At 43.3% G+C, this 13,188-nt stretch overlaps 1 protein-coding gene across 8 annotated transcripts in view; it reads right to left on the bottom strand.

The window, feature by feature from the left end:
• The window catches only part of PROM1 (prominin 1), a 105,454-nt gene that overhangs the window by 28,725 nt on the left and 63,541 nt on the right, over positions 1–13,188 (bottom strand). For all 8 annotated transcript variants that reach the window (XM_045182695.3, XM_045182698.3, XM_045182691.3 and 5 more), the window contains 4 exons: positions 7,531–7,651; positions 5,607–5,670; positions 4,478–4,567; positions 1,024–1,241 (listed from right to left, as the gene is read on the bottom strand). In XM_045182695.3, the coding sequence (XP_045038630.2) occupies positions 1,024–1,241; positions 4,478–4,567; positions 5,607–5,670; positions 7,531–7,651 (493 nt within the window). The remainder of the gene's footprint in view (positions 1–1,023; positions 1,242–4,477; positions 4,568–5,606; positions 5,671–7,530; positions 7,652–13,188) is intronic.

Below are 13,188 nucleotides of genomic sequence, written 5' to 3'. Positions count from 1 at the left end.
TGAATATAAACTATGGGTTAGAAGGTAGTATCAGGTCTACGTTATATGAGTATGTCCTAACTTTGATCATTGTATAATGGCTAAGGTAGGAAATGTTTAGGGGTAAAAAGAGTACAATGTCTGTAACTTACATCCAAACGACTGAGAAAAGAACAAAATGTATATTATTTTATGCACATATATGATAATATTAACAGATAGATGAGAGAAAGATGGATAAATGGATAAAATGATATGATCAAGCAGATGGAGCGAAACGTTGGTAATTGGTGGATTTGGGTAAAGGGTGTAGACGGGGGTTCCCTGTACCATTCTAGTGGATTTTCTTCATGTTGGAAAACACACAAGAATAAAACATCGCATTCAAAAAGGCCCGATCTCAATTCCAATGTGAGTGCAGACCTTGGGCTGTAAAAACTGTGGGATGCTAACAGAAGTGACTGGAGCATCACTTCTGCAGACACAGCCGCTGACATGCCGTGTTTGAGTAAGCCCGAGTCATGACACGGGAGAGTGAGGAAAACGCGGCTCTACTGAAATATTGTTTTATATAAATGTGATGTGTATTATACGTCACTATCTTCATAAATTGAAAACCACGAGTAGACATGATTATTTTATATATTCAGAACTTTATACATTCAAGTTGCTCCAAATTCTTTTTTTCCCATAATCTTCTCTTTGGGAATATGAGGAATTACTTTATATTTAGGTATATGTGGTCAATATACTAGGTACTTCATTTCAAAATATTTTTTAACTTTTAAAGTCTACAAAAATGAACTGTTTCCCTTTTTTTTTTAAGTTGAATTCCCTTTGCTGTTTCATCGAGTCAGTTCTGGACAGCTCGCGAGAAGGGGTTCCGTGTTCCTCCCGCCCCCTGCTGCAGCTGCACCGGGGCAATTGGCTGACCGAGAAGTCCGAGGGAGACCCAGGCCACTGCGCGCCTGACAGGCGCACCCACACCGAGCCCTGCCCAGTGGTCCCGAAGACACAGCCCTGTGGTTCGGTCACCCTCCTCACCTGACCCAAGTTGGTGTTGTCATCCAGTTGGCTGAGAGTCATTCTGACGTCATTGCAAGTGGCCATCTCTGACTGCGTAGAGCACGTGGGGTCATTGAGTGACTGCTCCAGGTTCGTCTTCACGTCATGCAGGCTGGTGCTAAGTCGCGCAGTTGATTTTTTCAGCTCCCCTAAGGTTTTGTTCACGTTCAGCAGGGTTTCTTTGGTCTCTTTGATTGCTGTAGGAACACAGTCCGCTTTAGAACAGGGGCACCCACTAGCCTGGCGATGGCAAATCACTTCTTATCTACAGCAGTCCCCTAAAGGGACTTGACACGAACGTGTATATGCCACTGGAAGGCCACCAGAAGAGCCTGCTGCCAGGGGCAGTCTGAGAGGGGAACACAGGGACATTGCTGGCCTCCTCTGCCCATCACTACGACCAGCTCCGCTTTCCCACTTGGGAAACATGATGGGGATATCCCAGAGTGGTGTTCATTGGCTGTCACTGGCGGAGCAGCTTCAGGAAAGGGTGTTGCCACCCTAGCGACACCCAGCCTTGCAGAGGCCAGCCCAGAAAAGCTAGCATCTTCACTCCCGAGCAGCTCTGATCCACGTGAAACACTGGTCACACCCAGACATGTTTCAGCTATGGAGAGTCAAAGAGCTGGAAGTACACACAGAGCAACGGTTAAGGGCACGGTTTTGGACTCAGGCAGGTCTGGGTGCAGACCCGAGCTCCCCTACGTGCTGTGTAACTGGGAGCCGATTCCTGGACGTTCTTCAGCAATTTCCTCATCTGCAAATGGTGAAACCACCACCATGCTCGTCATGAAATGTGGGGATTGGAACAATCAGTCCGAACGTCCTCAATGACCGTGAGTCCATCTGTTTTGTTTTGGGAGCCCCGCAGCCTGGAAAACATTCTTACACTAGGACATCCCCAACAATTGTTTGTTGTCCTGGTTCTCTGGGCATAGAGCTCCGTATTCATGAGTAGGGAGGCGGCAAATCTACAGCTCATTCCTACAGTGACTTACAGCCACAACAGATGATGACGGAAATTTAAATTAGAGGGCGTTGCTCTTCTTCTAAGCGAGTAAGTCTTCCAGGCTCACAAAACAGATGGCAGAGCCATCTTTGGGTATTGCTAGGAAAAGGGTGAGTGCCCTTAAAAACTCACGTCCCCAACTTTCCTGGGCCACCACGTAAACCTGAGAGCTATAACAAGAACAACAACAACAAAAACAACACACACACACACACACACACACTTTAATGCTTGACTACCAGTCCCAAATTCTATCGTCTCCTCTGAATAGGAAATCTTAAAGTTTGCTTCAAACAATCTTTTCTCTTGAATTTTGCTCTAGTTGTAACACAACAATATTTGAAACTATAATGATATTTATGACTTTATCGAAGAGTCACTCTGGGCCTCAGTCTCTCATCTCTTCCACTTACCTCGCAGAATTATCAGCATAGAGCTGGTGCCTGCTCTATTAGAGAGCTCAATAAGTAGCTACCTTCGCAAAGCAAAAGACAAACAAACAAAAACCCAGAGAACACAGCTGCAACTAGAAACACACGGCAGAAAGGAAAAGAGCACACCAAATACACATCACACAGCACACACCTCACCTCTTCATGTTGTGTGGTTTACCTCTGATGGTTTGCCTTTCCACCTTGACTTCAAGATAAGTCAGTTTAAGGCAAGAAACAAACAACAACAACAAAAAATGATGGATAATAAAATAAATCGATGGCCTAGAAAACACGTCCATTGGGCACCATCCACTGACACTCCGGGTTGTGAGTACTATGCTGTCCTGGCCCAAGGACTGAGAAGTGTAAACATACATAGATTTTCCAAAGGCTTCAGAGCATTTTATGTCTATAAAATATCTAGTGAGCTGTAACTCTGGGAGTCATTCCAGGCCTGCCAAGGTCACGTATTAGGTACCAGAAGTCAGTGAAAAGATATTTCAGAATCTCCAGTTTAGTTAATTCATATTTTACCAGCTCATAGTTCATTTCTTTTACAGACCCCGACGTGCAGCTCAGACATGATTTGTTCAAATAAATTTGCATGTTTCTGCTCTCTCCAAAGGCTACTAAATGCATAAACCTGCAAAGAATGTTGAGCAAAAAAAGTTGCCAAAGCTGTTTATTAATCACATTTTTAAAAGCCTTGGCCAACACCCAAGGCTAAGCTGTCACGCATTTGGCCTGACTTTTAATAGAACTTTAATACTAATATATGAGGCACTGAAGAGAAAAATAAATGTGTTTTAATTGTCTTTAATCCAGAGAGAACTATAATTCAAACATTAAATCTTGGGCAAACCACAGGGCGAGAGGTCAAGGCCCGCGCCAACCACATGGCATCACTGTTCATCCACTTTGGCGCAGCCTTCACCTGCAGAGTTTTGGAGCAGGAAGAGATGTTGGCAGACCAACAGTCCAAATGCACTGGCCCACGAGGGGTGTGGGGTGCAGGGATGCTTGGCCACACCAGCTCTTGACTCCACATTTCCAACTCTTCCTCCAGGGTGACGCTGGGCTGTCTGACCATGGATGGCACAGAGGCACCCTACATCTTCACGTTCCCAAACGGACCCAGACATCCTGTAGGATGGTCCTACACAGGCTTTATAGCCAGACCAGGGTATGAATCCCAACTCCACCACTTCCCAGCTCCCTGATCTTGGACAGGTTACACCATCTCTGGGCCTTCCTGTCTTGAGTTGGTAAAATGCAGGTAACCGCACCACCCCACAGAGCTGTGGGCACTGACTAATCTGGTGCAGGAAGAGCACCGGGTACGTAGCCCAGACATGTTCTCAACACCTGGAAGGGCCTGGGAGGTCTTTTTTTTTAAATTGCAGTCCAATGTGCAGTTATTAAGATCAGAATATCTGTTCACTTATCCTATCAGCTGTGGTGACTTTGAATACATTATGTATATTTTTACTTTACAGAACTAGTTCTTTTGGGGGGGGACAAAGGAAAGAGTAATTAAGAGACCCCCAAACCTAAAATTCTATAGGCTACCTGCCTTCTATAGCAGAAGTCAACAAGCTTCTTCTGTAAAAGGACCAGGTAGTAAACATTTCAGGCTTTGTGGGCCACAGGGTGCCATCCGAGGGTGAAAGCAGCCAGAGATGATGCTTGAACACATGAGCACACCTGTGTTCCAGTAACTTTGTCAACAAAAGCAGGTGGCGGGCCCCAATCAAATTCTGCCGCTATTATTTCAAATGACTCGTAGGCCAACCACGTGACAACCGTGCAACAAGCTTCAGAAAAAAATCCTGTTGTGACACAGTGTGCCTGGCCTGTGTGCAAGAGCACAGATGGTGGCCGTGGCCCCAGCAACTCCACGGGAAACCACGAAAAGGGCGGGAGAGCTTGGGAAGCCCGCAGCTTCTGGGTGGCACGTCCTCTAGGCCCTTCGGTCTATCTCAGGACTTACCCACTGCCATGGCCTGGATGTCATCAAGAACGGGGATCACTTTAGGTCTCAGTTGTTCATGGATTGCGCCTCCGAGCAACGACTTTATATCTAAAATCAAAAAGGCACAAGGGAGCGTGAGGTTTGTTCCATGTGCTCCCTCGCTGTTCCCACTCGTGCTCTCTGCCCCGTGGGGGGTCGGCACCTGGAAAATCACCTTCAGTCTTTCCCGCAGAGAAATCCCAGTTCTATTCTAGACCCTGTTTAGGTGTCACTCTTGTGTGGAGCCTTCTTCATGCTCTTCCAAGAGCCCGCACCAGCCATGCCCCAGGGAGAAACTAATTACCAGAGACTTGGTATTGAATCACACCAGGAACACGGTGCGATTTATCACCTTGAGCGTTGACTGCCTGGGGCCCGAAACCTCTCCAGCCAGACCCGGGTCTTGCCACCCTGGCCTGGTCTCAACCCACAGATGCCATTAGCCTTGACCCCAACCCTTGCCTGTTGGGACAACCAAAAATGTCTCCGGATGTTGCCAAATGTCGCCTTGCAGGCAGAGCAGCCCCTGCTTGCGAAGCCTGAGCAAGGCTGCGTGTGAGTCCCTGGGGGCACGCGGGGACCAGCATGCCCAGCCCTCTGCTTCTGAGGCCCTGGGCTTCTCCAGGGCCTATTTTTGTCAGTCACAATGGACCTGACAGAGACCCACTTCCTCCCTCGCAGGGGGCCTGAAGGGCAAGCGCTTGTGGCTACAAGAACTTATATGTATGACCCATGGACATGAGCTATAGGGGGGGAATGTGGGAGGGAGGGGGTGGGCAGGATGGAGTGGAGTGAAGGGGGGGAAATGGGACAACTGTAATAGCATAATCAATAAATATATTAATAAATAAATAAATAAATAAATGTGTGTGTTTTAAGCCACTTAAAAAAAGAAAGCAAAAGCATTTTGCTAGGTTTTCATCCTTGAATAACACTCTGCAAACTGGCAGTAACTCTAGGGAATTTTACCTTGCTGTTTTCCCCTCCTTTCACACAGAAATTGAGCATACTTCACCTCCTAGTCCATGTTTTATGCCAGGTGGCCTTAGCATCTTCTAGCCAAAACCAACAGACAAAAAAATCCAAGGCGACTTTAAATTCTACTCACTGTCCAGATCTGAGAATGCCTTTTCCTTAGCAGTGGTGTACTGGCCCAGGACATAGCTGATTTGCTAGAATAAAATAAAATAACATGAAACCTTCTCTTCTAAGATCCAGAGCCACCATAAAAAGAGATTTAGCATACAAAAATTATCCCAAACCAGAACATTTAAAAAAGAAAGCAGGCTCTTAGAGATATTTACATTTTCTGATACCCAGGCTTCTTAACAATACTCCAAAGTTCACTGGCATAAGAAACATGACTTATTGTTTTTCAGATTCTATGCACTGGCTCTGTGGCCAGCTGTGGGTTGGGCTGGTGTGGCTGGGCACGCGTGGGCCCCTCTCCGTGGCCTCTGGTCTCCCCAGCGTCCAGCCTGGGTGCTCTCGCACTCTGGCCCTGGTGGGAAGAGAACAGGGCTAGAGGCTGCAGGGCCTTGAAAAGCCGAAGCTCAACATGTGCACAAGGTCATGTTCGCTGAAATCTTTTGGTCAAAGCAAGTCACAGAGATGGCCTGGATTCAAGAGGCGTAAACAGTTCCACCTCTGGAAGGGAGAAGCTAGAAGGAATTTGAGGCCACTGGCAACTACCACCTTAGGACCATTTTATTTGGTGGCTGCTCCTGGGCTTGCTGTCGCGTCTCTGTGTCTCAGCGGCTTCCACACGTCCTTCACACCTCTGCTGTTATTCTTACATCACTAGTGCCAATCCTCTCAGTGAAAACGTGCATCATTGTTTAATTTTTCACTTCTCCCATTAGTAGAGTAAGAATAAGTATGTTATGGTGTTTGGGGTCAGGTATGCTTCCTCTACAAAATGACTAGGTACAGCCTCTGCCTTAAAAAAGCTCTTTATGTGTTTGGAAGTCGGTAGGTTTCCCCACAAGCCATAACAATTTACTCTCCTCCCAAGTTTAGGAAACGATCCCCAAGCACTCCAGCCACAATCACTGTGTATTTAATTTTGCTAGCATTTTAGGGAAAAAGTTTCACTTTGGAGTCTTCAGGGCAACAGGTAAAACTACGACGAATTTTTATGCACAGATTGGGAAGATGAAACACTTCCCTTCCTGTACTGTTGTAATACGATGGATCAAATTAGCTTCTCCAATTGCAACGTTTAAGAACTGCCTGCATCCTTTGCCCCTTGAGCCCCACCCCTGTTTTCACAAATGAGGACGCTATTTAATGGGTTAGGATTTTGTAGACTGTAACAAACTTGGAGGAGCAGCCCTGTGTGAGGAGACCTGTGGGTTGTGAGAGTTCCGATTACCAAACCCAGCGGGCTGGCCGTACTCCCCAGGCTGGTCCCCTGAGCTCAGCGGCCTGTGTCTGTCTGGTTTCTGCTCAGACATTTGTACAAACAACGTTCTGAACAGGCAAGACATCGACATGTTACTGGTCACAGAAAAAAGGTGCCTCGGCCCATCATGTTCCCCTCCCCAAACACAACTTGTGTGTGTGTGTGTGTGTGTGTGTGTCCGTGTCCACTCCCCCATCTATACAGACGTTAGCAAGTGCATGTTTATAAAGTAGAAAGGTTTCATTACAAAGGTAACTTTATGCAAACAATGGAGAGTTAAGTATACTGCCAAAAAAAAAAAGGGATAATGGCACCTAAAGATTTTTTTCTTAAAAAAAATAAATCATGAGACTCTTAAAATGGTTAAACACTGTTATAATATATACTATAATTTTATGTTATACCTCAACAAAATAAGATAACACCAATTTTGAAAACATGTTTTTGTACTCTTTTAGAAATCACTTGCTGGGCCTTTATTTCTTCATCCACAAAATTCAAAGATAACATGTGTCTACATTGATTCACTGGGTTTCTAGAAGCTCTAAATAAGGTTTCAGATATACACGGGAACTCCAAAAGGCCCCAAACACGGAGCCTCATGGGATACACAGATCGGGGTTTTTACCGATGGAGTTTCATTCAGGAGCGTTCTCAAGTCTCTGAAATTGCTGTCTGCCAGTTTCCGTGTGTTGCGGATCTGGGTCCTGAGGTGGTCGTTTGCCACAAAACCGTAGATGATGCCAATGCTGCAGGAAGAGCACAGGACAAGGAAGAGCACTTACTGTGTGACCGTGGGGGCGGGCCAGGTGCAGGGCGGCACTGCGGATGGGAAGGAGCAGGGCTTCTGAGCAGAGCCCCAGGAAGGACAGGGCCTTCCTCCCCACCGGGTCCCTCCACTGCTACAGCCTTTGAGCTCAGATGCCCTGACTCACCCACCACCGACGTGTGGGCTGCGGAACAGGACCCGTCTGCTCAGAGAAGACACAGAGCCATGGAAGACACACTGTTCTGTTGAATCTTATCAACAGGACAGTGTTCATGAGAAACTGTGAGGGAAACGCAGCTGACAAAGGTTATAGGTAATGTGTGCACTACAGGCACACGCCCTCCCGTGCAGTGCACGCCCCCCCCCACGCACGCCTCTGCTCCCCCAAAGAAGACTACCAGCAAAAATACTGAAACGACAAAACTGCTTTGGGCTTTCTAACAGTTTTGGTTTCTCCAACTGTCTTTGTTCGTTTTTCTATTGTCTAGGTTGAAAAGAAACACGTGTCACTTTAGCATGAAAATGCTGTATGAAAAGATGCAAACAATAATGTACATACTATACTATTCCATTTTATTTAAAGCATAAAATCATGCAAAATAATTCTACGGAAAGTCAGTGGTTGTATTTAGGGAGGGGCACGTAATAATGTAACTAGTGTATTCACTTCATAGAAACTCATGAATATCTATTCATGACAGGGACATTTTTCATCACGGAAAACACACTTCAGTAAAGATTTTCAAAAACACTATAGGAAAGGCTCCTCTACATGAAAAAAAAAATTTTTTTCAAGCCAAAACAATGTCTACACTTAATCATTCTGAGTGCTTTTAATATTGACTAATTACTAACAATCTCCTGACTTAATTAATTTGACTGATTGGTTTCTTTTTATGTTAAAGCCTTAGAACAAATAAAATGTTATTTAAAATTGCTAATTACCAAGGCTTGTTGGATTTAGCCACTAGGTGGCAGTAAGGAATTACATAAATTCATAACAGACTATTTTACCTACAGTCAATAATAAAATCGTTAGTTTGTAACCATTCGAAATAGAGCGTATGGATAGAACAAAGTTAGAACAAAAGATTTGATAGAACAAAGTTTTGCAAGTAAAAAACAAACCTTGGTATATTCTGATGCAGAGTACCAATACCTTGTTACTGCACCAAAAGCAATGGGCTTTCCGCCTTCATATATTTTTATAGGTGGGGAGGCCGAGTGTCTGTTTCTGCATCAAAAGGCCCATGTTCCCAGCAAACCTCTCAGCCTCGGGTAAATGGGGACAGCCATTCACCCATTTCTGTCATCATTCATTCCAAGGAGCACTATTTCATCGCTGGTCTGACTTAAAACATTGTCCCATTGCAGCGTTGCACGGGAGCGTTAGATTTCCCACACTAATCCAAAAAAGTCTGTAACACACAATGTAGAACACTACTTCTTATGTTTAACGTGTGCTAGAGCAGAAACACAAGCTTTGCCACCATCACCCCCTAACTCACACTGTGTGAGCTTGAGAAAGTCGCATGCCCTCTCTGAGCTTCAGCTGGTGTCACAGCACTGGAAGTTACCCGAGAGAAGTGCTTCCAAAGCTACAAAGGAGAGGGCTGCTGGACGTCCACATGTTCTCCAAGACTTTTGTTAGGTTTGGGTTCATGTCGACGGTCATCTTTTTAAATAATGAATATTAACAATATTCTGGGCCATTTGGAATGATCACCTTAGAATCCACTTTTGTCCATCTTAAGTCTGCATTTGGTATTCATGAGGCAGACTTTACCCCATAGCAACAGCAGTTATTAAGTCATTACTTAGGTTATTAAGTAATGCACACTTATGCCAAAGAAAGCCAAATGACCCAAAATAATGACTTTGGAGCAGTGTGGACAGAATTAAAAAAAAGTTGAGTCATTGCAATGTACTTGAAGCGTTAGTTATCACGCCAAATTTCAAACACCTGTGGTAAGTCAGGATCGCCACCTGCATACACCTGCCCATGACAAGATTTCATCGTGGGGGCCCTTGCTGTCTCTCCCCAACATGCCCAGATGATTTGTCATTCATCATGTTCCAGACAGACTGTGCCATATAAGAAGTCAAAGTGAACTTGGGAAACAAACAGCAAGACCAAGTCCCCTTGGCCTTCAAGGGCGCCCTGGCCCCAGAACCTCCTTGGTTCTTCTCCCAGAAGGCTCTCCTGAAATTCTGGTGGGCTATTTCTCACTGCACACTCCATTTTTGTCTTTATTTTTAATCTGTGGTTAATTCCTCTAAAAAGAGGTGAAAACTGCTTCTTCGTCAATTTTGCATAATGTGGGGTCCCTTATGTGTGGTGGGTGCTCAGTGACCACGGCCTTAAAGACTGGACTTCGTTTCATTTGGTCCATTTAGAAGATTAGCCACATGTGTGGAGTGTCCAAGTCAGAAACGGTCTTTGTTCTTTTATTAAATAAATGCCTTTATTCGCAAGATCATTAATCAGTAAAATAAATTGTGACGTGACACTGAATTTCAATGCAACATATTTAAAGAGACCCATGCTTCTGCTGATCGATTATGGATTCAATTAAAATGAAAGTATTGATCATTTAATAAAAATTGTACTAAACAGAATTCTGGACTAGAATCCAGCAACTGTCAAAGCTGATTTTCAGACCCATGCCACATCACAAGTTTTACATTTAGATCAGGCATGAAAAAATTCAAATGCCTACGTGGGCAGGAAGGAAACACGAAGGGCAAAGCGCTGGGCACAGACCTCTGGGAGCAGGGGGTCAAAGGCAGGGGTGCGGCAGCTGCTCTGCAGTCCTAGCTAGTGCCCTGACCACCGCAGACCCTGCGGCCAGATCTTCACAGAAACCCGGACATCTGTATTCTTATGTAAAACCTCCTACTTTAAATATTAGCAAGGAGCCAAGGAAAAAAAGAAACTTTAAATAACCAGAGAACCAACTGGTCTCCATTTGCAATCTCTAATTTGAAACTTCTATTTAAACACAAAAGATATCAAGAGGCACTTTTTTAATGCAGTACAATAAAATCTCAAAAATTTTAGCACAAGATAGGAATTGTACTTTTTATGGAACATTAGTATTACATTCTTTTTTAAATTATGAATAGACCGATTTTCTCACATATACCCTTAAAATTGAATACCTACAGCTTTTAAAGAATACGACTAAACCTTCAAAACGTGTAGCAATTTTTTTCTACCATTTCTATTGTCTTAATAAAACCAGCCAATGAAAGCTAAAAAATTGCTTTCAGTCTGTACCTGATCTCTTATTTTTTGCAGATAATTTTAATTTAAATTTTAAATAACTAGCTTTCTTATTCACATTAAGAAAGTCCTGTGATTTTCAGGCACGCTAACTCAGTTTCTTTTCTGGAAACTGTGGCCTCCGAGCCGGGAACTGACAATCACATCCCTACGAAAAATGAACTTTGAAAAATTGCCATCTTCCTGAAAATGACTGGGATTCCGTTTTTTACCAGGGTAATTGTCAAAAGCTGATTGATTATACTCAGGAACTTAGAAACATGCTGGAAAAATAAAGGCATGGTTGTTCCTTTGTGTTGTTTATAGGGGTTTCTTTTTTGAAATTCTGGAAAATGCAGTGATGACAAGCACAAGGGAAAGAAAGAAGAGGAAAGGCGGCTTTTTCTGCAGTGAGACACATCTGCTCAGCAGTCTGCAGTCAGAGGTGGAAACGCAAACTTCCCCCATGGTCGGACAGTTACATAAACACAGGTCAGCCTCTGCGCGATTTTGACCCACGCAGCTACCTTGGAAAAGCTCAAACCCAGGGAGAACGTGACCACATACATTCCACATCTATTACGGGATCTTTCTCCTTAACACCTATGCCTTTCTCAATCAGAAAAAAAGTAAAATCTAAGTAATTTTAAATAAAAAAGGATGGATGAAAAATTAGAGTGTTTAGGACTAATTTGAAAATTAATTTCATTTTTAATTGTAACACTTCTTAGAGAGACACAAAGTAGGATTGAGTCTGATAAAAGGTAAGTGACAGCCATGCCTGGTTTCTGAATTAAAAAAGAAATCATTTATAAAGATGATACACCAACAGTATCCAACCTCTGCTGAGGTCACAATGGCCAGAGGCTATCGGCTCCTTCTCTGGCTTTGTTTGCACGCCTCTCCCTCTTCTCTGACCTCTGATGTTGTGGGCACACTTTCTGCCCCGTTCTATCTGCTGATAGTACAGAAAGCTTTGTGTCCCCCTGGTCTTCACTCTTCAGGGCTAATTTTGATCCCCTGTAAATGACATAGAGCTGTTATTGTCGACTGGTGAGGTCGAAGAGACTTGCAAACCAACAGGAGTTTTAAAAGGAAGACATCGAAACGGCCATTCTAAATTTAAAACTTCAGGGGAAAGGAGTTTTAACTTCTAGCCTGAATTTAAATTAAGCAAAAAAAATATCGAATAGTTTCTTTGGACCTATTTATGACTCATATCAATTTAATGCATTATATGACAAATTAGTTTTAAATATGTCACTTAGCCTCAAATAATTGATCAATTTTGGTTTAATTATACTGGAATTTAAAATTATGATTTTCAAATTAATAAGTTTTACTTGGGTGGGGGAAATATCTTAACTGAATATATAAGGAGGCTATAGAATCACAGAATCTATTTTTAAAAAGAATTTTCTGAACTAAAATATACTCAGGAGAAAAACTTAACTGAATTTGTTTCATGGGTCTGAGTTCTCTGAAATAAAAAAATTCGTAGCATTCATTTTATATATAAATGACAGCCAAGTTTATTTCTGACTTTGTGGCCTTGTTGTTTATATATTTTGGTATTTAAGCAGAATGTAAATAATTCAATCAATTCAGGGTGAACTATAACACATAAATATGTGTAATGCAAATAAAGTCTAATTTAAAAGTTGAAACCCCAAACAGGTTAAATTCTTCATTCAGAAGAATCGGAAGCTCATTATTACATATATAAAAATTTACTCGGAAAACCTAACCGGAACAATACACCTCACCCTAACCCTGGCCCTAAATCAACCCCAGCACTAGCCTAGCAGGGACCTACACTCAACCCTCATCCTAACTCTAACCCTAACGAAAACAGAACGAAACAAAACAAAACCATTTATTCGCGTAAATGAGTAACTACATGCTATGAAGCATATTCCTGAAATGACATCATATGTGTTTATATCAAGTGAAAACTATTAAATTGTTCATTAGAGATGCCACTAACAAGAAGCCCTAAGGGCAAATATTTTCAAATGATACTTTCTCAACTGAGCCTCATCTTTACTGCCCAGGGTGTGCCCACAGTGTACTAAGAGGAGAAGCCCCACTGTCCAAGTCTCTGCGGGAATAAAGGGTATACTTTTCAGCCATAGAGGACGTTCCCAGGGCTGACAGGTCTGTGGGCTATCAATGGCCTTTTGCTGGTAGCTGGGGAGGAGATAAGGGCTGCTGACTGTGTGCATTCCTGAAAATATTTCAAACACAAAGCA

Source organism: Desmodus rotundus, chromosome 4 (genome assembly GCF_022682495.2).
Source record: "Desmodus rotundus isolate HL8 chromosome 4, HLdesRot8A.1, whole genome shotgun sequence".
NCBI lineage: Eukaryota > Metazoa > Chordata > Mammalia > Chiroptera > Phyllostomidae > Desmodus > Desmodus rotundus.
The sequence above is the reverse complement of the archived record's forward strand: the minus strand, read 5'-3'. Positions and strand labels throughout refer to the sequence as shown.